Here is an 18518-nt window from a genome sequence, read left to right on the forward strand (position 1 = left end):
ATACCCCAACCCCAAATAATTTTGCCAGTATATGGAATACTATCAAAACTTCATGTCTCAAAATACAATATTAGAGATTAATAATAAATATAAAACTCCATTTGTAACTAAGTTCAATTCTTTTCATCATTTTCAATAAGTAATAAAATACGATAATACATATTTAATATTCCATTTGTCCATTTGTGTTTCCATTTGGGTCCATTTGTTTCCATTTGGGTAAATCGACGCGCCGTAGAAATACGCTCGAAAAAATGAAAGCTTTAGCACTTACTTTTTAGAACTCATGGGCTATGTTAAAATTTATTATTATACCTCATTATAAATATTCTAAACAACGCATTATCTGATTGGTTCTAAGTTATCACGTGATCGGGCCGTAAAACTTCATATTTCCCGGCCGTCATCATATTCCACCTCTTCGGAACACCTAGTGTATTTTCCCGCAATATAGTTCTCGTTCGTTGAACGAAAACTCCCGAGAGAAGTAGACGTCACAATAGCCTGGTTTACGTCACAAAACTGATGACAATGTGTTGAACAATATACAGTTATTGACTGGGTATGAGGGCAACATATGATTTGTTGGTCCAGAAGGTGAAATTTTTCCCCAGGCCGCAGGCCAAGGGCAACATTTTACCTTCAGGTCCAACAAATCATAAATCCCAGAAACTGTTTTGTTATACCCTTCACTGCTCACTTAAGATTGATCAATTTAATCAATACACACTATATTATCAATTATTTTATATGGAAAATTATGGCTTCTTCAGTAAATATAAAACATCAAGCTGAGAAAGAACAAAATCAATTATATATCTATTCTATCACAAAAATTATTTATCACAAAACATACTCTTCCCTTCTTCCTTACCTTGCTGTTAGCAACAACTCTTGTAGCTCTTAACTTCGGCTATTTTCGCGTCGCCGATATTGAACGATGATTAATTACTTGTGACGTAACAGACGAGTGACGTTGCGGTCTAACAATTCTTATGTAAGACCGGTCAATAGTGAAATTGTTAGACCGATGTAATAAACAGTTCTTTTGTTGGACTTTTTATAAGTAATAAATATACAGAATGATATTTATAAGGGTATAACAAAGGGTTTTATAGTAACTTTACGTAAAAAATGAAAGTGACTTTAAGAGCGGTGCCGATTTGAAAGTTTATGTTTATTTCAAAGGTTCTGCTTGTTTCGGTATAATAAACAATTTATTGCATGAATGTTCGGGAAACATGAAGACTTATTCAGCCATTCAGACGAAGCCCTCGGGGAATATGATTTTTCTTGGCTGAATAAGTTTTCATATTTCCCTCACTATCATGCAATAAATGTATAATATTTCTTTCAATTTTTCATGAAGGATTAATTAATATTCATTTTAAATTACAATGTAGCACATAAAGCAACTTTGAAAAATTGTACATACATGTATTAAATGACAGTGATTATATTGCAGGCAATAATCTTCTTTTAATTGAAAATATGAAAATCGCAGATATTGCTCCTAAATCACTGATAAATGTTTGAGTAAATCAAAAATAAAATCAACATTTCTTTGTTTATTAACATTGACACAGAAACAATACAACATACAGCTACCAAAGACTATGATGATATGGCACTAACAGTAAATAAACTCTTTTATATATCATGTGATCACTAGTAAAATTTCTTCATGTACTCTCCACAATGTTTCTGATGAGACCCAAGAGAGCTTCTCCACTTGAACTTCATTCCACATGAACAAGAGTATCTTGTGGCACTGTGTTTTCCAAGTGTATGCTCACGAAGTGATGCCTTTCCCCTTAACTTCATTCCACATATAGAGCAAGTGTAAATGGACATGGACCGATTTTTACATTTAAGACTGTGCATCTCCATTGCTACCTTTTCCAAGAATGTCATTTTACATGTGGGACAGGTAAATGAGTTTCTGACAAATGAAGGAGAGGACTGGTCTGATTTTTTCTCTGCATGGCTGCCTGTGTAGTTTTGGTTAGCTGTGTCCATTGGTTTATTTTGTGACTTGTTGACAAATTGCACTGGAAAGTTTTCAGATGTTTTGTTAGCATTTCTGTTCAAACTATCCTCATTAGGATTTGGCTTCATATTTTGTGATGATAATATCTTGGACAACGAGGCTGACATTTGATGATACAACTGTTGCATATTTAAAGCATTGAACCCAAAAGAATTTTGATATTGCAGATATTGAGTCAGGTTAGCTGCTGAGTCTCCTGCAGGAAATACCATTCCATATGGACTGCCAGAATTTTGTAAGAAAATGCTGCTCTCTGTCTGTGCTGCATTTTTAGTCAGAAGACCTTGCTTCTGAGACCCAGATTCTGTCTTTGTTGAAACAGTGGACATGGGGACAGATTTGTGTAGATCCCTTGATGGATGTTGTGTGCTCTGAGGGTCAGATTTTGAAGTGCTTTTTGATATGCTTTTGTTGCTCGGCCATTTAAAATTTGCTCGCTGCTTCAAACTTTCGATTATTTTTTGAGTGGCAGGAGAGTTAAGGTCAGTCTTTAAAGAGTTTGTTGGGGCCTTGCCCCCTGGTTTAAGTGGAACAACCTCTGAATGTGCCTTTGGAGACAAAGTGGGGGCACCCTTGGCTTTAATATTTGTGACAGAATTAGCAGTCATTGGCTTAGAAAACTTTTCTTTTAGGTCATTTAAAAAAGTATGAACACCTGGAATTTTTCCCATTCCTACACCATTCTCAATTTTTGGGGGTTGCATTGGTGATTCCTTGTCAATTCTGGGCATTGAGGGTGGTGGTACACAATTGGCATTCAACAAACCTTGTCTCTTCCTGGTGTACCTACACATTGCCGTTGGATAAGGTTTATTTATGCATGATATTGTTCCATTACAGTTCCGTCTATGTCCACTGAAGGAACTTCTCCATTTGAAGGATTTTCCACAGGTACATGCATACCTTCTGACACTGCTATGCTTCCCTTGCACATGTTCTCTTAGATATGCTTCAGAGAGAAACTTTTGTCCACAAATTTTGCAAGGCTTCATTTGGGAATTCTGCTTGCAATTGTAAATACCCTGAAGTCCATGTCTCTCTTGCAAATGTAGTACAAAGGCAGGATAGCTGCTCAGTGACATGTTACATATTCGACAAAGTCTATGATGAATAGCCTTGGTGTTTGCTGAATCAAATACAATCCTGCACTGTGAATTTTGGATATGGAAAATAAGTTCTTGTGAGGTCTTGTAAATTGCAAGGCAATTAGGACACTGCAAACATGTCTGATTGATTTGTTTTCCCCCACTTGTATTTCCATAATGTCTCTGCATTTCTAATCTCTCTTCTCCAGGATCTGGCTTACTGCTGAGATTCAATACATATTGGTGCCGCTTTTTTGCTTGATTAGATGACGCACAGTCAAAGATGTCATTTTGCCTATTCCGTTGAACTTGGTCCCCTCGATCAAATTTACTTGATGCATTGGCAAACTTTTCTTTCTGCGCCTCAGAAGAACTTACTGTAACATTCATATTTGACAAATCAACAATAGCTACCTCATCTCTCATGTAGAAGGTTTCACAATCAGAGACCTCCTCTACCATCTGGGCATCAGACCTCTCACTCAACTGCCGTGGTTCTCTGTTGTCCACCATTGAAGGGACTTCCTCTTTCAGGCTGCTACCACTCTCCTGTAAACATTGTTTAGATAAGTTCATTCCTTCAACCTGAAAGTAACTGTCTGTTGGTTCACTCTTCACTGATACTAGCCTTCCATCACATTCACTGAAGCTCCTTGATCTATCTGTTTTTGTTGGCGTGTTTCTTTGGGAACCATCAAAACATGTTCCCTCATTTTCCAGTTCTTGGTCATCAAACAATTCTTGTTTACAATTAGGATAGGGATGACTTTTGTCAATGGTATTCAATGGCACACAGTCCATCTTTATGGAACCTGCATTTGGATCTCTTAAAGAGTTGTGTTCTCTGACATCATTCTGGTCTTTGCTTTCATTTCCTCTTAGCATGTCACTTTTTGGTAACAAAGTGTCTTCATTACAGAGATTTTCACCTGATGTTTTCTCTGTGTTATCCAAAGTCACTTTTGTTAATGCACCAGACACTTCCAGCTGAGGGAAACAAGAGTATTTCACTTTTTCAAGCAACCTAGAAGCCTTCATTTTTGTTCCTAATTTACATTTTCTTTTATGATGAAAATAAATGCTTCTCCATTTGAAGAATTGTCCACAAGTACAGGTGTAAGGGAAGAGAGGCATTTGGATGGAACCTGGACGTAAAAATCTATGTTGATATGGCTTTTTATTTAACCTTTGATACAGTGCTTTTAGTTTAGGTTTCCTTTGCAGTATCCTTGGTATGCATAATTTCTTATGGGTTTTTAATTTCTTGAAATTTGAGAACATTTTCCCACATAATGGACAGGCAGTTCCAGTGGAAAACTTTGTGTCATGTCTTGTCTCCTGTGATTTCTTCAGACAACCCTTATGTTTTAAAGCACAATGAATATGCACCTTTAACTTAGACTGAAACTGGGCATGACAATGTGAACAATTTAACTTTTCTGTATCAGTGTCAATAGACTGAGAGGGAGCGGGTGGTAGGGTTTCTTCTTCTTCAGCTTTCAAAACTTTACTTGTGCTGCTTTCATTACTCTCCAAGCACACATCTTCCTCTGAAACTATAAAATATAAAGAAATTAAAGGTACCAGTATACTTTTTGAAATTCCTTTAAAGGAATTCCTTGTATGAATTGATGCAGCAAGATGTTATTAAAACAGATAAATCCCATGTTTACATGTATTCATTTTTAAAAAATAGAAGATGAATTTTATTTAATAAAAACACACAAAAATAAACAAAAGAAAAAAGGGGTCAAGTGCCACAACAATCACCTGAGCATCATTACCAGAGACATCATGCTTTTTCACCCCATCCTAAATTCCCTGACCCTGGAGCCATTAATGTTATAATTTTGGAAGAGAGCCCTAGCATCACATGCTTATTACAGTTATGCCAGCAGTTTGACTGCTTGATGTCCAAGAGTAAACAAAAAAGTTTTTCAAGACTGCAATTGTTTTGATGGCTTTAGCCCATGTCTCAAATCTCATTAAAGGGGGGGGGGGTTAAATAGAAGGTTCTTACAATGGATCTGTAGCTCTCTGCTTTATCTATCAAAATTTTCTCAAGCAGAGAGCATACAGATCTGCAGCTACTTCACCCATAGATCTTGTATACCAGAAATGGTTTAACTGGTTCAATGGTTATGAGGATAAGGTACCGATAATTATGTTCAAAAGTTTACAATGACAAAGACTGTACAATGCAGGATGACAGACAAAAACAGGCAGCAGTAGGACAAATGACGGAGGTGATCTAAGAAAAATAGAAAAGAGTTTTCACTTTGATACCTGAGTTTTTGCTAATGTTGGTGATGTCCAAACAACTCTGCTCACTTTGGGAAAGTTTATACCTAAATTCAAAGTAAATGCAATTTAATAGTCATCTTTATTAAATTAATACATTTCTTGAAATTTGACTGACAATATTTAATTTTAAATAGAAGAGATGTTACCTTTCATGTAAGTACAGGAAGTACTCTATCAGATCACAGGCTTGTGGTTTATTGCATTCTGATAAAACCGCTTCCAGGCGCTGAAGAATCTCCTGGCAGATTGTGAGGGAGCACATATCCCCTCCATGTCTGTGTGGGCTATTGGTCACCTTGTCCATTGTGTTCAGCTTAACTCTCACCTGAATTGGATAAAACGGGAAATTTTAGATTATATAGCTTTTAAAGAAATTACGGGGCTTCATTTTTTGAAAGGGTTTGTTGTTGTTGTAAAATTGTAATTAACCACTGTATACAGTTTTTTATCACACCCATGTAGTATTAATTTTGCTCTTTCATCAAATATACTTGCAAAGCAAATTTTTTGCCTTGTTCAAATATGCCAATACCAGTAGTTGTGATTCTGAGATAATAATTAATATATAATATTTGAGTTCATCCCATTTTGAAATTCAACCACCTGTACTATAGAATTTTCAATCTTTTTATTGTGCAACTGGAAAGAAGTTCGTGCATGCATGTATGCATTGCTCTCACTGTTTCACACAAATATCTCATTTTTAAAAATGTTTTTATTAAAAAAATTTACCTACATGTATAATTTTATGTCTCTGGTTCCACAATACAAATTTAACACATGCAATGTGTAATATATTACAGAGTTTTACTGATATGAAAACTCATAATAAAACAATTTGTATAAAATTAAATTATCAAAAAATATCTATTCCATTTAAAAAAAGCTAAAATGAAGTTCAATACAAAAAAAAAAATTATTGAAAAAAAGATCTCTTTACATAAAACATGTTAAAACATTTAAAAATCTCAAAAATAATTTATTCACAAATACAAATACTTGCTTTCCTGTAACTTGTTTTTCAGAGCACATTCATCATGGATGATGTAAGGCTAATTAACATTCTCCGACTCTTTTGCAAATAATGAATATCATTTTTAGGCAACCCTGTACTTTTTGCAACCATACATTAAACAAATACACCAAAACATCGATTTAATAACATAAATGCATAATATTTTTAATTGAAACATACTTGAAAATATTCAAAAAATTCAATAATTATATAAACCCCAAGTGTTACACAGTCTAAGCTCAGTTTGTGTAACACATGCTGTACAACAAAGAATGTACATTTATTCAACATGGCGTACACTGATTGCTGTACACACAAACAAATAAAATAGCAATGGAATTATTGGTTTTCAACATATTCTTTGCAGCTTAACATGGCTAATTTAAAAAGTAAATTGTCTGTCTTACCTTTTTTCTGTATCCTTTAAAATCATTTTGCTATTTTAAATAAAATTTACATTGTAGCAAAATTCAGCAGTGCGTACAATAAAAGGGAAATAACTCTTAGTTAAACAATTGTCTACAGGGTGTGACACGAAGAAAGTAAATTATTGTATCAAACAGACACTGGGAGGGAGCAATTAAAATGAAATAAAGTAAAAAAAAAAATACATGACAATAATTAAAACAAAGTAAACATCTCTCAAAACTATTGAATGAAATTAAAATATTAATAATACTAAAATAAAGGTTTTATAACAAAAGGGGGAGTTAATTTTCTTTTTTAGCTCACCTGAGCTAAAAGCTCAAGTGAGCTTTTTTTGATCACACAGTGTATATATTTTGTCAGTAGTCCGTCTGTCTGTCCGTCTGTCTATAAACTTTAAATATATTTTCGACTTCTTCTCAACGACTCATTTTTCCAATTTTAACTTAACTTACCACAAAACATCAATTGCTGCATGCATGGGTATATGAGGGATTTAAGTTTGGTCAAATAAAGGCCCCTGTCCTCATTCAAAGGGATATAATTTTAAAAATATGGAAATTTTGGTAGCATTAAAAAAAAAAACTTCGCAAGAACCACTGTGACATGAAATATGAAACTTACATGTATGGGGAAACATTGACCAGTCCTCAGGTCTATATGGCCGGTATACATTCAGATTTGTTCAAATCATGACCCCATGGTGGGGGGGGGGGGGGGGTAGGGCGGATCCACAAGAGACGATAAAATTTCTACATAGAAACATAGAGAAAATCTTTAAAAATCCTCTTCTCAAGAACAACAAAGCCATGCTTAAGTCATATTTATATGGAAGCATCCTCATATATGTAGCGTGGTTTTCACGTCTGGGGTAGGGTAGAGGCACCATGGACGAGCAAGTTTTGCATAGGAATATAAAGGGGAAATAAAAAAAAAATTCTGATAGTTAATTACATTTATATAGATAAGAAGCATCTGCAGGTAGTGTAGATTCAATTTGTAGAAATCCTGTAGTTCCTTATGAGTACATGTTGGGACCACTTATTTAGATCTAAACATTTCAATACTAAACTTATTTCGGCTTTTTTCATAGCCACGGCTAGCGCCTGAGGTAAGCGATATGACCCAGGAGCCTCTTGCAGTATTTCGTGGGGGGGGGGGTTAGATGTTTATCTTGCTTAATGAATTCATACATAATATAGCCTACGTTTGTATGTTTGTTAATACAAATACATATTTGATGAGATTGTGTCCAGATATTAATTGTTCCAAGCCTATTGAACCCCCCGTTTTTATCCGGTTGATAATATTTAGTCCCACTTCCTGGATCAAATAAGGCCTTGACCTATTTTAAGGAGACCTAAACGAAAGCTGGCGGTTTGTTTAAAACTGGCGCAATGGACACGTTTAAAAAGCACCTTCCATGGAATTTCGGAAAACGGTATAATATTATTGAAGGGAAAGAAAACTCTTATTGTAATACACCAAATTCAAAGATAAACCACACAGTAGAAAATGACGATGAAGTTCAGCCCAGAAGACTTAGGCGCAATACAAGCTTGACAAAATCTGTGAGGGATGTTGTTGGAACATTACGGCAGGTTAGATAAATGAAATCCTATTTTTTTTTATCAATCTAATGCCCAGCCATTGGATCTAATATTTTAATACTAGTAATTTGTCAGTTTTTGAATCTCTGACTGATGATAAAAGTGACCGATTGTCACACATTACCTTTTATTTTTAACATTATCCATTTGAGTAGAAATAAATAATTAATAATAATTAATGAAATCCTTTTTACATTTTATATACAACGAATACAATTTCACTAAGTTTTTGATTTAAATATTTGATCCATTCCATGTTAAATTGTAAAAAAAAAATGTAAATTTACCCGCTTATTTCACATGACGTGAAATTATACATAAGAAAAGATCTATTATTTTTCATGAGTGTTCAATGACGTTGTGCCAAGACTTTTAGCAATGATTTACTGAATTAATGATTGTTTATAGTATGAACTAAATCAGGTTCTCTTTTATTTTGATAGAAAATCAAAACATCAACAAAGCGAAGAATGAGATTTAAGGACCATAATGAGATTGCTTCACCTACTCAATCAAAGATCACAAAGCAGAAAAAGAGCAAATGTTTTTCCAGAATTCCAACAACGCCTAAAAGTATGAAGAACACAATTGTTTACAGAGAAGTGAAATTGTATTCTCCATTTCAAATTGAAACCCCACCAGCAAAAACACCCCCCGGAATCAGGACATCAACACGAACTCGAGTACAGTGAGTTGTATTAAATTGTAAAGTTGGAAATTTATAAGAAATACAACTATCTTAGGGAAATGTTATACCAATAATTTAGGTATTAAAATGTTTTCTTTTATTCAGAAATATGAATGTACACATTCTTCACATATCTCAGTGAAGATTTGGGTCGGCTTAATATTTGGACTGAGTCTGAGCCTTCATAGAAGGTGTTGGTAAAAAAACAAATATCTAGCCAGGCCGAATTTGTACTGAGATTTATCATAAACTAACTATTATTTTAAATGTTTTAATGCTTTATTACACAAGTTAATCATGTTAATACTTTAGATTTCATCAGATGGAGACTCCAACTAGACTGAGGAGAGAAGTGGAATCTCTTACAGCTAACATGCAAGCTCTAGCCACACTTACACCAAATGACTTACAACAACGAACAACAAGGTAAAAATTGAACAAAAAATAAATCAACTATTGATAAGATCATGATTTATTAATCCTCTTGTAACCAGAGGGCGTAATTCAACTGGATTTCCAGTATGTAATTTTTTGTTGTTGGAGATTTGGTCCTGTATACTTATGAACCACACTCCCTTGTAATCTAAGAATGCACAGAACCAAACCAAATTTTGTCAGAACAAAAAGAAAATTTTGTGTAAAAAAGCCAAATATGTGAAAATGCATAATTATTCAAGGAAATCATGGTGATGGTCGATGTGATTTTAATCTTGAACATAGCAGTCTGGTGTTTAAATACGCACATGACCTGAGGCACTGTACACCAGTCAGGTCAAACAGTCCAGTGTCATTTGCATTGACTTGATTTCCTTTAATAAGTCCAGATTCTCATGGACTCAGTCCTTACCCTTAAAAATGTATTTTTATCGACAGAGACAAATTGACAAGTCACTTGGGGGGGGGGGGGGGTTACATAAATAATTAATAGCAAAGTGTTCACATAACTACTGAGAATTCTATAAGTATAAAAAGCTTTTCAAATTATGCACTGTCCTCTTTTATTATATTCTATATAATTTTCAGACAACGTGGCAAGTCTCCATTAACCAATGGAAGTTTTCAGCGGACAGGAATTAGGACAAGCTTGAGGATACAGAATCGACAGAGGATGGAGACCAATTTCCTGTAACTGTCTTGTTCTAACATTGGAGGAAAACATCTCGCTATACATTGCATGCCTCTGCTTTATATATTTAACAGTATTACTATTGTGGAATATGAAATATTGCATGTATTTCCATATTTATTCAATTCATACCCAGTCTTCACGAAAACTCACTTCATAATAGAAGTCCGATGGGCTTGTTGATTATAAAAATCATACACAGTCAATATACATTTTAAGTGACTTACTTGCATAAATTTAATTGATATATAAAATAAAAAGAAGAAGCACGTGCACGTGTTGTTTAATCGTATTATATTTATAAATTTAATGTATGTTTATCCATTTATAAAAGGAGTCCTACAACATTATTAAGGACACATCTGCTGTATTCTTTCTCACTGTCTTTCTTTCACTTTTGTGTCTGAGGTTTGAAAATACATCAACCATTTTAATATTATATACAAACACACATTATTTTTTTTATATTTTCATGTATCTTAGCTGAAATGATTTTACATTTTCAGGTAACTTGAAAAATTGTAAATAGATAATTTTAGTTGAAGAGTTTTACATTTGTTGCCAACTTGCCAATGATTTATTTTTTACCTTTTCTTGCGAATTTGCAATTGAATCATTGTAGTTTTAGAGACACATTATTAAAAGCAGTGCTTTGTTCTCAATTTTTATTGTGTGAAATATTTGTAGTGTTCAGTCAAATTTTAGTCATAATTTTTCCAGTAATACTTGTAAATTGATGGTCAAGTGGTAAATTAATTGTCAGTTTAATTAAAATTAGATGTTCCGAATCTGCTACTGCTTCTCAAACAGCAGTAGGGGATTCAGAACATCTAATTTTAATTAGATTGACAAATTGCTTAAATGTCATTAATACTCAAAATTTATTAGCATCCAGAACACATGATTTGAAAAGGCTGAATTATCTCCGATTGTAATTTGGTTGTTTTGATATTCATCCTGTACCAATAATTGTTTGGTATTTGTATGAATCCAAACTAGATGACATTGTTTAGTTAAGGTTGTTTCTTTTTTTGCTGCCAGTCGCTTGAAACATCCATGTGTATTGTTAGTGTTTAAGTTGATGATAACTTTAGTAGCATTTCATAAAAAGTCAGTAGTTCACTTTCTTAAGCCTGTTTCTTTCTATTTGTAATTGTGAATTATTCATAGTCATTTGAGACTACCTCAGATATGCTGCTTTTAGCATTGAAGCCTTCAGCAAGCTTTGTACATGTATATTTTTTTAGAAGATTGAAAACAAATTTTGTATTGAAAATCAAAATAAATGTTAAACTTCAGGTTTAAACAGTTTGGTTTTAAAATTAATTGTGATTTGTAAAATAACTTAAATTAAAAACAATACAATATCTGTATAAACAGTATTTTTGCTTATTTTCACAAGGGAAAAGGGATTTATCTATAATAAAGTGTAAAAATAGTGTTAACAAAATCTAAAATATGTCCATGGGACATGAATGCCCCACCTAGTATAAATTAGTAATGCAACATGAAAATTTGTATAATTGTATGAAGTTTGATAAAAATATCTTGAACAGTCTCTTTAAATTGAAATTGAAATCTGGAAAAATGGATATAGATGATAAATTCTCACCAAATTATATATAAGTGCATGCTAAGATAAAAATATCTTAAATGGTTTCTTTAAAACTAAGCAAAATACAAATTAAAGAAAAGGGAGGCCAAGGTCACAGGAAAGAGGTCAAAAGTTTTTATGCAGTTGAAATGCCCCCACTAATACATATCAGCATATTATGTTTGACAAAAATATTTTTAGTGGTTTATTTAAAACTTCTAAATACTTATCCAAGAAAAGAGAGGTCAAAGGAAAGGTCAAGGTCAAAAAATGCTGATCTAGTTGAAAGGCTTGCATTCCATATAGACCTGGTGTTTTAAAGGAGACTTGTTATTGTATTAATAAACATTTCTGGAGAGGTGCATCTTCGCTAGCGCTTTCCGAAATCTAGATTTTGGGTATCAATGTAACTTTTATTTGGTTTAGTCTACAAAAACTTTTATAATAGTTAAAAACTCTACAATTCCGGTCGAGGAGAGGTGCGCGAGGGTATCAATGTAACTTTTATTTGGTTTAGTCTACAAAAACTTTTATAGTTAAAAACTCTACAAATTCCGGTGGGGAGGGGATGGGTTCCCCACTCCCCCCTAGACCCGCGCATGCATATGAAGCTTCAGAAGTAAAATAAAGCAGCAACCTTCATTACGAAAATAAGTTTATTCGAACACTCTAAGTAGGATTTTTTGACTGGGATGCCCCTTCCTCAGGGAAAAAAACTACCAGACTTGAAAAGGGGGTCAATATCCCAACGTAATGAATCTGCTCATTGTAAATACATATACTTATTTTCAATTCAATCTCCAGACATCTCAGTTTTAATTCAAACTATAGCTCAATATATTCATTCCGGGGAAATCGCAAGTTTTAGTGAGTTAATATTTCTCCGGGATGTTTGTGCGTAGCCGTTTAAGTTCTGTTTTTACGATCTGTTATTCACTTCCGGCTAATTTTGCTTGCCAGTTCAGTTGCTTTGTTTGCTCATTTCTACCGTTTAGTGTGATTCTTTTTTAAATAGTAGAAATGTTATCAAGATCAGTAAGAGCAGAAACTCGTAGCAGGGCCAAAGAAGATATAAAAAGAGTAATAACTGCAATAGATAAAGTCAGGAAATGGTAAGTTGAAACTTCTTCCATGAAAATGATAACCTGGTCGTCGGTAGATAGAACGTTCTATCGTTGTACCGAGACACAGTTAGATCATTCTAACTAGGTCGTCGGTACCTCTCATCACTACTTTTTTCCAGTGCATGCAAAATATTTCAGGGTTTGAGAATACATTTTTTTTTTTAAAGTCAACTTTTAGAAATTAGTAATACATTGAAACTTTTCGTCTAATACCAAGAAAAGCTTACAAATCCATGAGGCATATGTTTTAAAGTTTGGAGATAAACAGCTGTGCATCACTGAATGCTGATATTGTTTTTATGTGATTTTACAGGGAGAAAAGATGGGTTACAATCGGTGACACGACAATGAGGATATATAAATGGGTTCCAGGTAAAATATTTATTACTGCAAACTTGGTCAATTAACAAATTGTAATAATTTTCATTATGTGTATCTTTTTCCCATATATATGTTGTTGAATCTGAGACTGGAATGGATATGTTTGAACATTTATATTTTATAACTGATCATGTTTTTGACGAATTTAAGTTTTGTGATTTTTAGGCTTCTATTCAGTATGTTTTTTATTGCTAGAGTTGTTTTAATTTTGTTTCCAGACTTGTTTATATTCTAATCTTTATTATTTTTTTCAGTTTCTGCATCTGAACCATTACCAGTAAGTTTGAAAGTCAACAAAACAAGAGGAAATAAATAATCATGAAAATAATATTTATAAAATTATATATTTTAGAAAGAAAGAAAACATGAGTTTCTTAATTTTTACTGCTAATTTTTAAAAAGGAAATTGAAATAAATAAATTGTATGTTTATTTATTTTTTCTTTTTTTCAGCCTAATGCTGTGAGGAAAAGTTTGAAAGTAAGATCAAACATAAAGAAGAAAACAAGATCCACACATGACACTGAGGCATCTCAAGGAAGTGATATCAGTAAGGTCCATGTGAACGAAAACAGTTCATGTGAGTATTAAAACATTGTCTATTTGTCATGTTTATTTAATTCTTAAGTTTAAGTTTTAAACCTTAATTGATTGTGTTTAAAGTATTGAAAGGGTAATATGTTTCTATGAAATAATATATTGTATTATTATTGTCACAGGGTGAATAAATTAATATTATAATAAATACTATGTAATTTATTTATTAATAATTTGTGACCTAATATACTAATCATTTCATTACCATCATCATCATTTTCATCTATTATACAGCATAGTGAATTACAGTATTCTGGAATTTACTATGTGTTCTATTCACTCATGAAGTCGCTCATTCATAATCATATTCATGGGGTTGAATGCTCACTGGTTGGCAAACAGTAAAAGGCCCCATTCATAAATAAATTGTTATTGCTCTCCAATATTAATGCTTAATCTAGCAGATGAATCCCATTACCATATCACTCTGATTCTTTAATAGCCCAGCAAGTTTACACTGATGAAAATACACAGCAGTCTCAGCCAGACTCTCTCTGCAGTGATCAAGTGAGCAATATGAATGAAGATTCCTACCAGTCATTTCCTGACAACAGTAACACAGGGTTCTCCCAGTCTCAGGACACAGACAGCAATCAAACCGACATGAGGATTGGTAAGTCCTACAATCTCTGTAACAACTAAATCACACCACCATTTGGAAGAATTTACCTTATTCTCAAACAGTTGTAAGAATTTTTAAGTGCCGGAATGACAATGAAAATCTAACACTAACAGAAAAATAAGAATGTAGCTTTAGATTAAATTTTTATGAGAATCATATGATACTGAACAGTCATAACAACTAGAGGATTGTAAACTAAAGGCATGTAAAAGTAATTGTGATGGTACGGTTATGCATACAGTATTAGCTTGTTCATAAACTGAATAAGTTTTAGTCATTTACAGAACATAAATAGATATATAAATACAGAAAACTGAGATGAGATGTTAAAATTAATTTGATTGTAAATGATGTAATTTTTGTTCTTGATGCTTTTCATGTGCTAATAACAAAATATTTTAGATCCATAAATGAATTCCATTATTCATAGCCTGCCTAATGAGTAATGTCATTCATGTTTCAACAATGGTTCATTTTGTGTAATGACAATTTTATCGAACAAAATTAAAACAATTAGAAATACAGCAGGAATCATGCTTTAATATGTATAATCACTCAGTCTCTGTGTTTTATCCAATATGTGTATGACGTTGCTACTTGACACAAATAATACAGACCTTATGATTTATTTACCTTATTTGAATTTTATAACTACAAACTAAGAAGTTACACAAATATTAAGATGAAACATAAAGTAAATACTTTTTCCCAGTGTGTGTAATTATTGTGCTCTATTTAAACAATTAAATGATTAAAATATTTTTTCATGTATTTACAGCCATGAGAATGATCAAAGATGATAGGAAGAAAATTTCAGAGGATACAAATGGTATATAGAATTGCTACCAGTTTTCTTAGTAATTACAAAATATTAGCCACATTTACTGAATTAACTTTAAACATTAAAGTGACATAAAATTTAGAACTCTAAATTTTCAGATTCAGAGCCACCCATGCTAGAGAGAGAACAAGATGATCCACCCACCAAAAAATTAAAAACAGATACTTGATGCAAGTGATATTTTTTGTAAAGTTCATATCCATGTGTTTGATGTTGGTACATGTAATATTCATATTGTCATACAACATTTTTATAGACCCTGTTGTGAGTGAAAGGGAAATTTCAAGGGGAAATAATTGTTGTAAGTTCTGTAATGGATATATGCCGAATACTGTTCTATATGTAAAATTATCAGACTGTTTGAGGCCCGTTAGGGCCGAAAACTGTCTGATAATTTTACATATAGAATAGTATGAGGCATATATCTTACTTAAAACATTGCCATTTAAATGTCCAAAAGTTACCTGGAGGAGTCATTAATAACACAATGGGAGTTCAAGCATCCATTGTTTTCTACCCGTCTAATAAGTAGATAAAAGAAATGAGTGAACGGTAAAAAAGTGAGTGAACTCTTGTTTCATTAATTTCATTCATTCAGTGGCAGTCGTTTCGTTTAGCAGGACAGGGGTACGGTGGTGAAAGATTTTTTGGGGGAACATTTTTATTTATGATGTCCCTAAATTGACATTGATACTGACATAATTTTGGGCAATATTTTAACCATCACCGTGGCAAGTAAAATGCGGATTTTTACCCTAGCTGAATTTTTAGCTAAGATAATGGAAATTCTCAGGTTTTGAAAGTGTTGCCATCGGGAAACAAACATAAAAGGAGATTGCAGAATCTTTTTTTTTTTCAGAAATGGATTTAAATTCGCTTTTTCAAAGTGCTGAATCAAAAAACTCTTTTAAAGAGTGAAAATTAATGTCGTGGAAGGTTTAAACTTGGAATTTTTCTCATCGATTTGCTATTTTGTACTGTGATCAACTTAATTTCCTTGCGTTTGGTTTCCCTAATTTTTTTCCAAACATTTTTATTGGGGGTTTCTAGACATATTTAATCTTAATTTCACTCTTCTTTTTGCTTTTTAAATACCGTCCGATTTTGTTATCATTGCCGTCCGATAATATATTATCAGACTGGTAATTATTATTATCGGACGGCTACAGGTAAATTTTTAGACTGCAAGAACAAAGGCTTGACGTCACAGCAATGTTTTAACTCAAATTAAAGGAAGGAGTCATTATGCAAAGTTCCTAGAAAATGTGTTCAAAATAAAAGTGAATATTTGTGACTCAGTCTTTCATTATTTATTTTAGACAAATGGCAATGATCTGATAACATTTGAGCCCTTTGTACACTATATATAGAATTCTGATTTTGTGGTATTTTTATGCAGATAGAGTAATCTTCCCTTTGATGTAGAATAAAATACATTGTAATTATAAATTGAAATGTACAGTGTATTACTTATTTGTGATCAATTCAAGCATTCATAACATTTTAAGAAGCCAAGATGAATAGATTAGACACTTCATTAATATGTATTTTACCTACATGTACCTAAGTAAACAACAGTGATTTCTGCTTATAAGTACTTCATTTGATTATCTTTGAACATGCATTTTTCCTAAGGCTAAATGCAAGGTACCCCATGTTGAAAATATATATTAAAAAATTAAGATTCATTATAACTTTATTGGCTCTAAAACTGATAAATGCATCTCTTATATCAGGGATGAATTGAAGTTAGTTGATGTCTTAACTATAGCATGCAATATCATCTTCTATATATTGAAAATTGAAGGGTACATTTTGTCGCCCTGTACATATTGTCGCTGGGAACAAAATATAAACACGACCCGCACTACTCGTATTTTTGTACTTGGTGACACCAGCAACAAGTTTTTTGTTTCTCACAGTAAATGAAATAAACGTCAGCATTGGCACATAGTTAAAATAATCGGAGGCGTTTTGTATTGCTTCTTTTTTTAAGAATAAGTTACGGGGGCATTGAAAATATGAGAGAGAGAAAGACCTTTGGTCTTTGTTATGAATTTATTTCATCCTGCTCCTGACACCGTTGCTGCTGACAATTGCAAGCAAAAAAAAAATCTTTTAGTGAACGTACCATCTATAAAAACTGAGAGTATGATATTTGACATCATCGACATAAAATTCGTATTACTTTGGAAGCCCCAACGACAGTATAATTTAGAACTAACGATAATATGTATAGTTAAAATTTTGTTGCTGGCGATAATAGGCTTAAAACTAATATTAATGGTACATATTTCTGAAGATTAAAACCAGGAAGCGTGTAAATTCAAACTTGGGATGCTAATGTTGCACAGAAAGCATCGACCGCAACAATACCAGGAATGCTTTCAGTGCAAGAATGAAAATGAACAGCTACAAGACGAGATGTCTCTATAAGAATTTCGTTCATTTGTTTGTTTATACCAAGACTCTTTCCTTACTCCTCGCTAAAATATTAACAGGAGAGAAGGAGAAACTTCAGGAGTACTGTGCAACGATACATTCGAGAAGTGGTGTAAATCAGACGTGGATATTTAAAATTTCAAGGGAACTTCTGGAAAATTTGAAATCACTAAATTTTACCAAAATCAACAACATACAAACTTATGACTTTTCAACTCAATGCACAACCATTCCCCTTGACGAATTAAAGTTCAGGCTTTTTGACATCATTGACAGTGCTTTTTCAATCAAAATGGATTTCGTAAATTTACTACCTTTTCATTGGTTGCTTGCTTTTGGTTTTTGGAGACCAGGTCTTACAACAATATATCTTTTGGAATTCCTACAGGTATTAATTATGCCCCGTTAATAACTGATCTATTTTTGTATTCACATGAAACAGAATTTGTTCAAAATCTTATACCTGAAAGGAAGAAAATATTTGCTGTGGCCTTCAACTCGACGTTTAGATACAGTACATCGACGGCGTAATTGTCAATTAACTATTGCTCTCTCCATCCGTATGTCAACACATATGTACCAGTTTGCTAGAAATAAATGATACCGCAGTCAGT

At 32.9% G+C, this 18518-nt stretch overlaps 3 protein-coding genes across 4 annotated transcripts; 2 read left to right on the forward strand and 1 right to left on the reverse strand.

Annotated features, from left to right (window-relative positions):
• Window positions 1-1553: 1553 nt before the first annotated feature.
• Window positions 1554-6949, reverse strand: LOC134231276 (uncharacterized). Its single transcript, XM_062713214.1, has 4 exons — window positions 6862-6949; window positions 5586-5764; window positions 5422-5483; window positions 1554-4691 (listed from the first exon to the last, which is right to left on the reverse strand). Exons 2-4 carry the CDS (start codon window positions 5741-5743, stop codon window positions 1669-1671), a joined length of 3243 nt encoding a protein of 1080 aa, XP_062569198.1. The 5' UTR covers window positions 5744-5764; window positions 6862-6949; the 3' UTR covers window positions 1554-1668.
• Window positions 6950-8208: 1259 nt separating this feature from the next.
• LOC134231305 (uncharacterized) lies at window positions 8209-10431 on the forward strand. Its single transcript, XM_062713242.1, has 4 exons — window positions 8209-8481; window positions 8934-9178; window positions 9491-9604; window positions 10202-10431. The coding sequence occupies exons 1-4, from the start codon at window positions 8278-8280 to the stop codon at window positions 10305-10307; spliced, it is 669 nt and encodes a 222-aa protein (XP_062569226.1). The 5' UTR covers window positions 8209-8277; the 3' UTR covers window positions 10308-10431.
• A 2399-nt stretch (window positions 10432-12830) lies between these two features.
• Window positions 12831-16756, forward strand: LOC134231306 (B-cell CLL/lymphoma 7 protein family member A-like). Of its 2 annotated transcripts, XR_009984536.1 has the most exons (8): window positions 12831-13010; window positions 13336-13394; window positions 13658-13680; window positions 13856-13982; window positions 14442-14612; window positions 15400-15450; window positions 15561-15760; window positions 16673-16756. XR_009984536.1 is itself a non-coding variant. In XM_062713243.1 (7 exons), exons 1-7 carry the CDS (start codon window positions 12919-12921, stop codon window positions 15629-15631), a joined length of 594 nt encoding a protein of 197 aa, XP_062569227.1. In that variant the 5' UTR covers window positions 12831-12918; the 3' UTR covers window positions 15632-15766. The 2 variants fall into 2 exon arrangements, 1 of the variants encoding a protein (XP_062569227.1); XM_062713243.1 differs by lacking the exon at window positions 16673-16756 and having other exon boundaries at window positions 15561-15766.
• The last annotated feature ends 1762 nt before the right edge of the window (window positions 16757-18518 follow it).

Source organism: Saccostrea cucullata, unplaced genomic scaffold (assembly GCF_032062105.1).
Source record: "Saccostrea cucullata isolate Sc308-1 unplaced genomic scaffold, CSIRO_AGI_Scuc_v1 ctg462, whole genome shotgun sequence".
NCBI classification, from domain to species: Eukaryota; Metazoa; Mollusca; class Bivalvia; order Ostreida; family Ostreidae; genus Saccostrea; species Saccostrea cuccullata.

Bases quoted from the DNA above. Each gene is read 5' to 3' on its own strand.
- LOC134231276 (XM_062713214.1), bottom strand. From the start codon at position 5,743: ATGGACAAGGTGACCAATAGCCCACACAGACATGGAGGGGATATGTGC. The intron at 5,484-5,585 runs GTAACATCTCTT...CTTTGAATTTAG, and splicing joins TTCCTGTACTTACATGAAAG to GTATAAACTTTCCCAAAGTG. The intron at 4,692-5,421 runs GTATCAAAGTGA...TATATTTTATAG, and splicing joins CAACATTAGCAAAAACTCAG to TTTCAGAGGAAGATGTGTGC.
- LOC134231305 (XM_062713242.1), top strand. From the start codon at position 8,278: ATGGACACGTTTAAAAAGCACCTTCCATGGAATTTCGGAAAACGGTAT. The intron at 8,482-8,933 runs GTTAGATAAATG...TTATTTTGATAG, and splicing joins TTGTTGGAACATTACGGCAG to AAAATCAAAACATCAACAAA. The intron at 9,179-9,490 runs GTGAGTTGTATT...TTAATACTTTAG, and splicing joins TCAACACGAACTCGAGTACA to ATTTCATCAGATGGAGACTC.
- LOC134231306 (XM_062713243.1), top strand. From the start codon at position 12,919: ATGTTATCAAGATCAGTAAGAGCAGAAACTCGTAGCAGGGCCAAAGAA. The intron at 13,395-13,657 runs GTAAAATATTTA...TATTTTTTTCAG, and splicing joins GATATATAAATGGGTTCCAG to TTTCTGCATCTGAACCATTA. The intron at 13,983-14,441 runs GTGAGTATTAAA...ATTCTTTAATAG, and splicing joins TGTGAACGAAAACAGTTCAT to CCCAGCAAGTTTACACTGAT.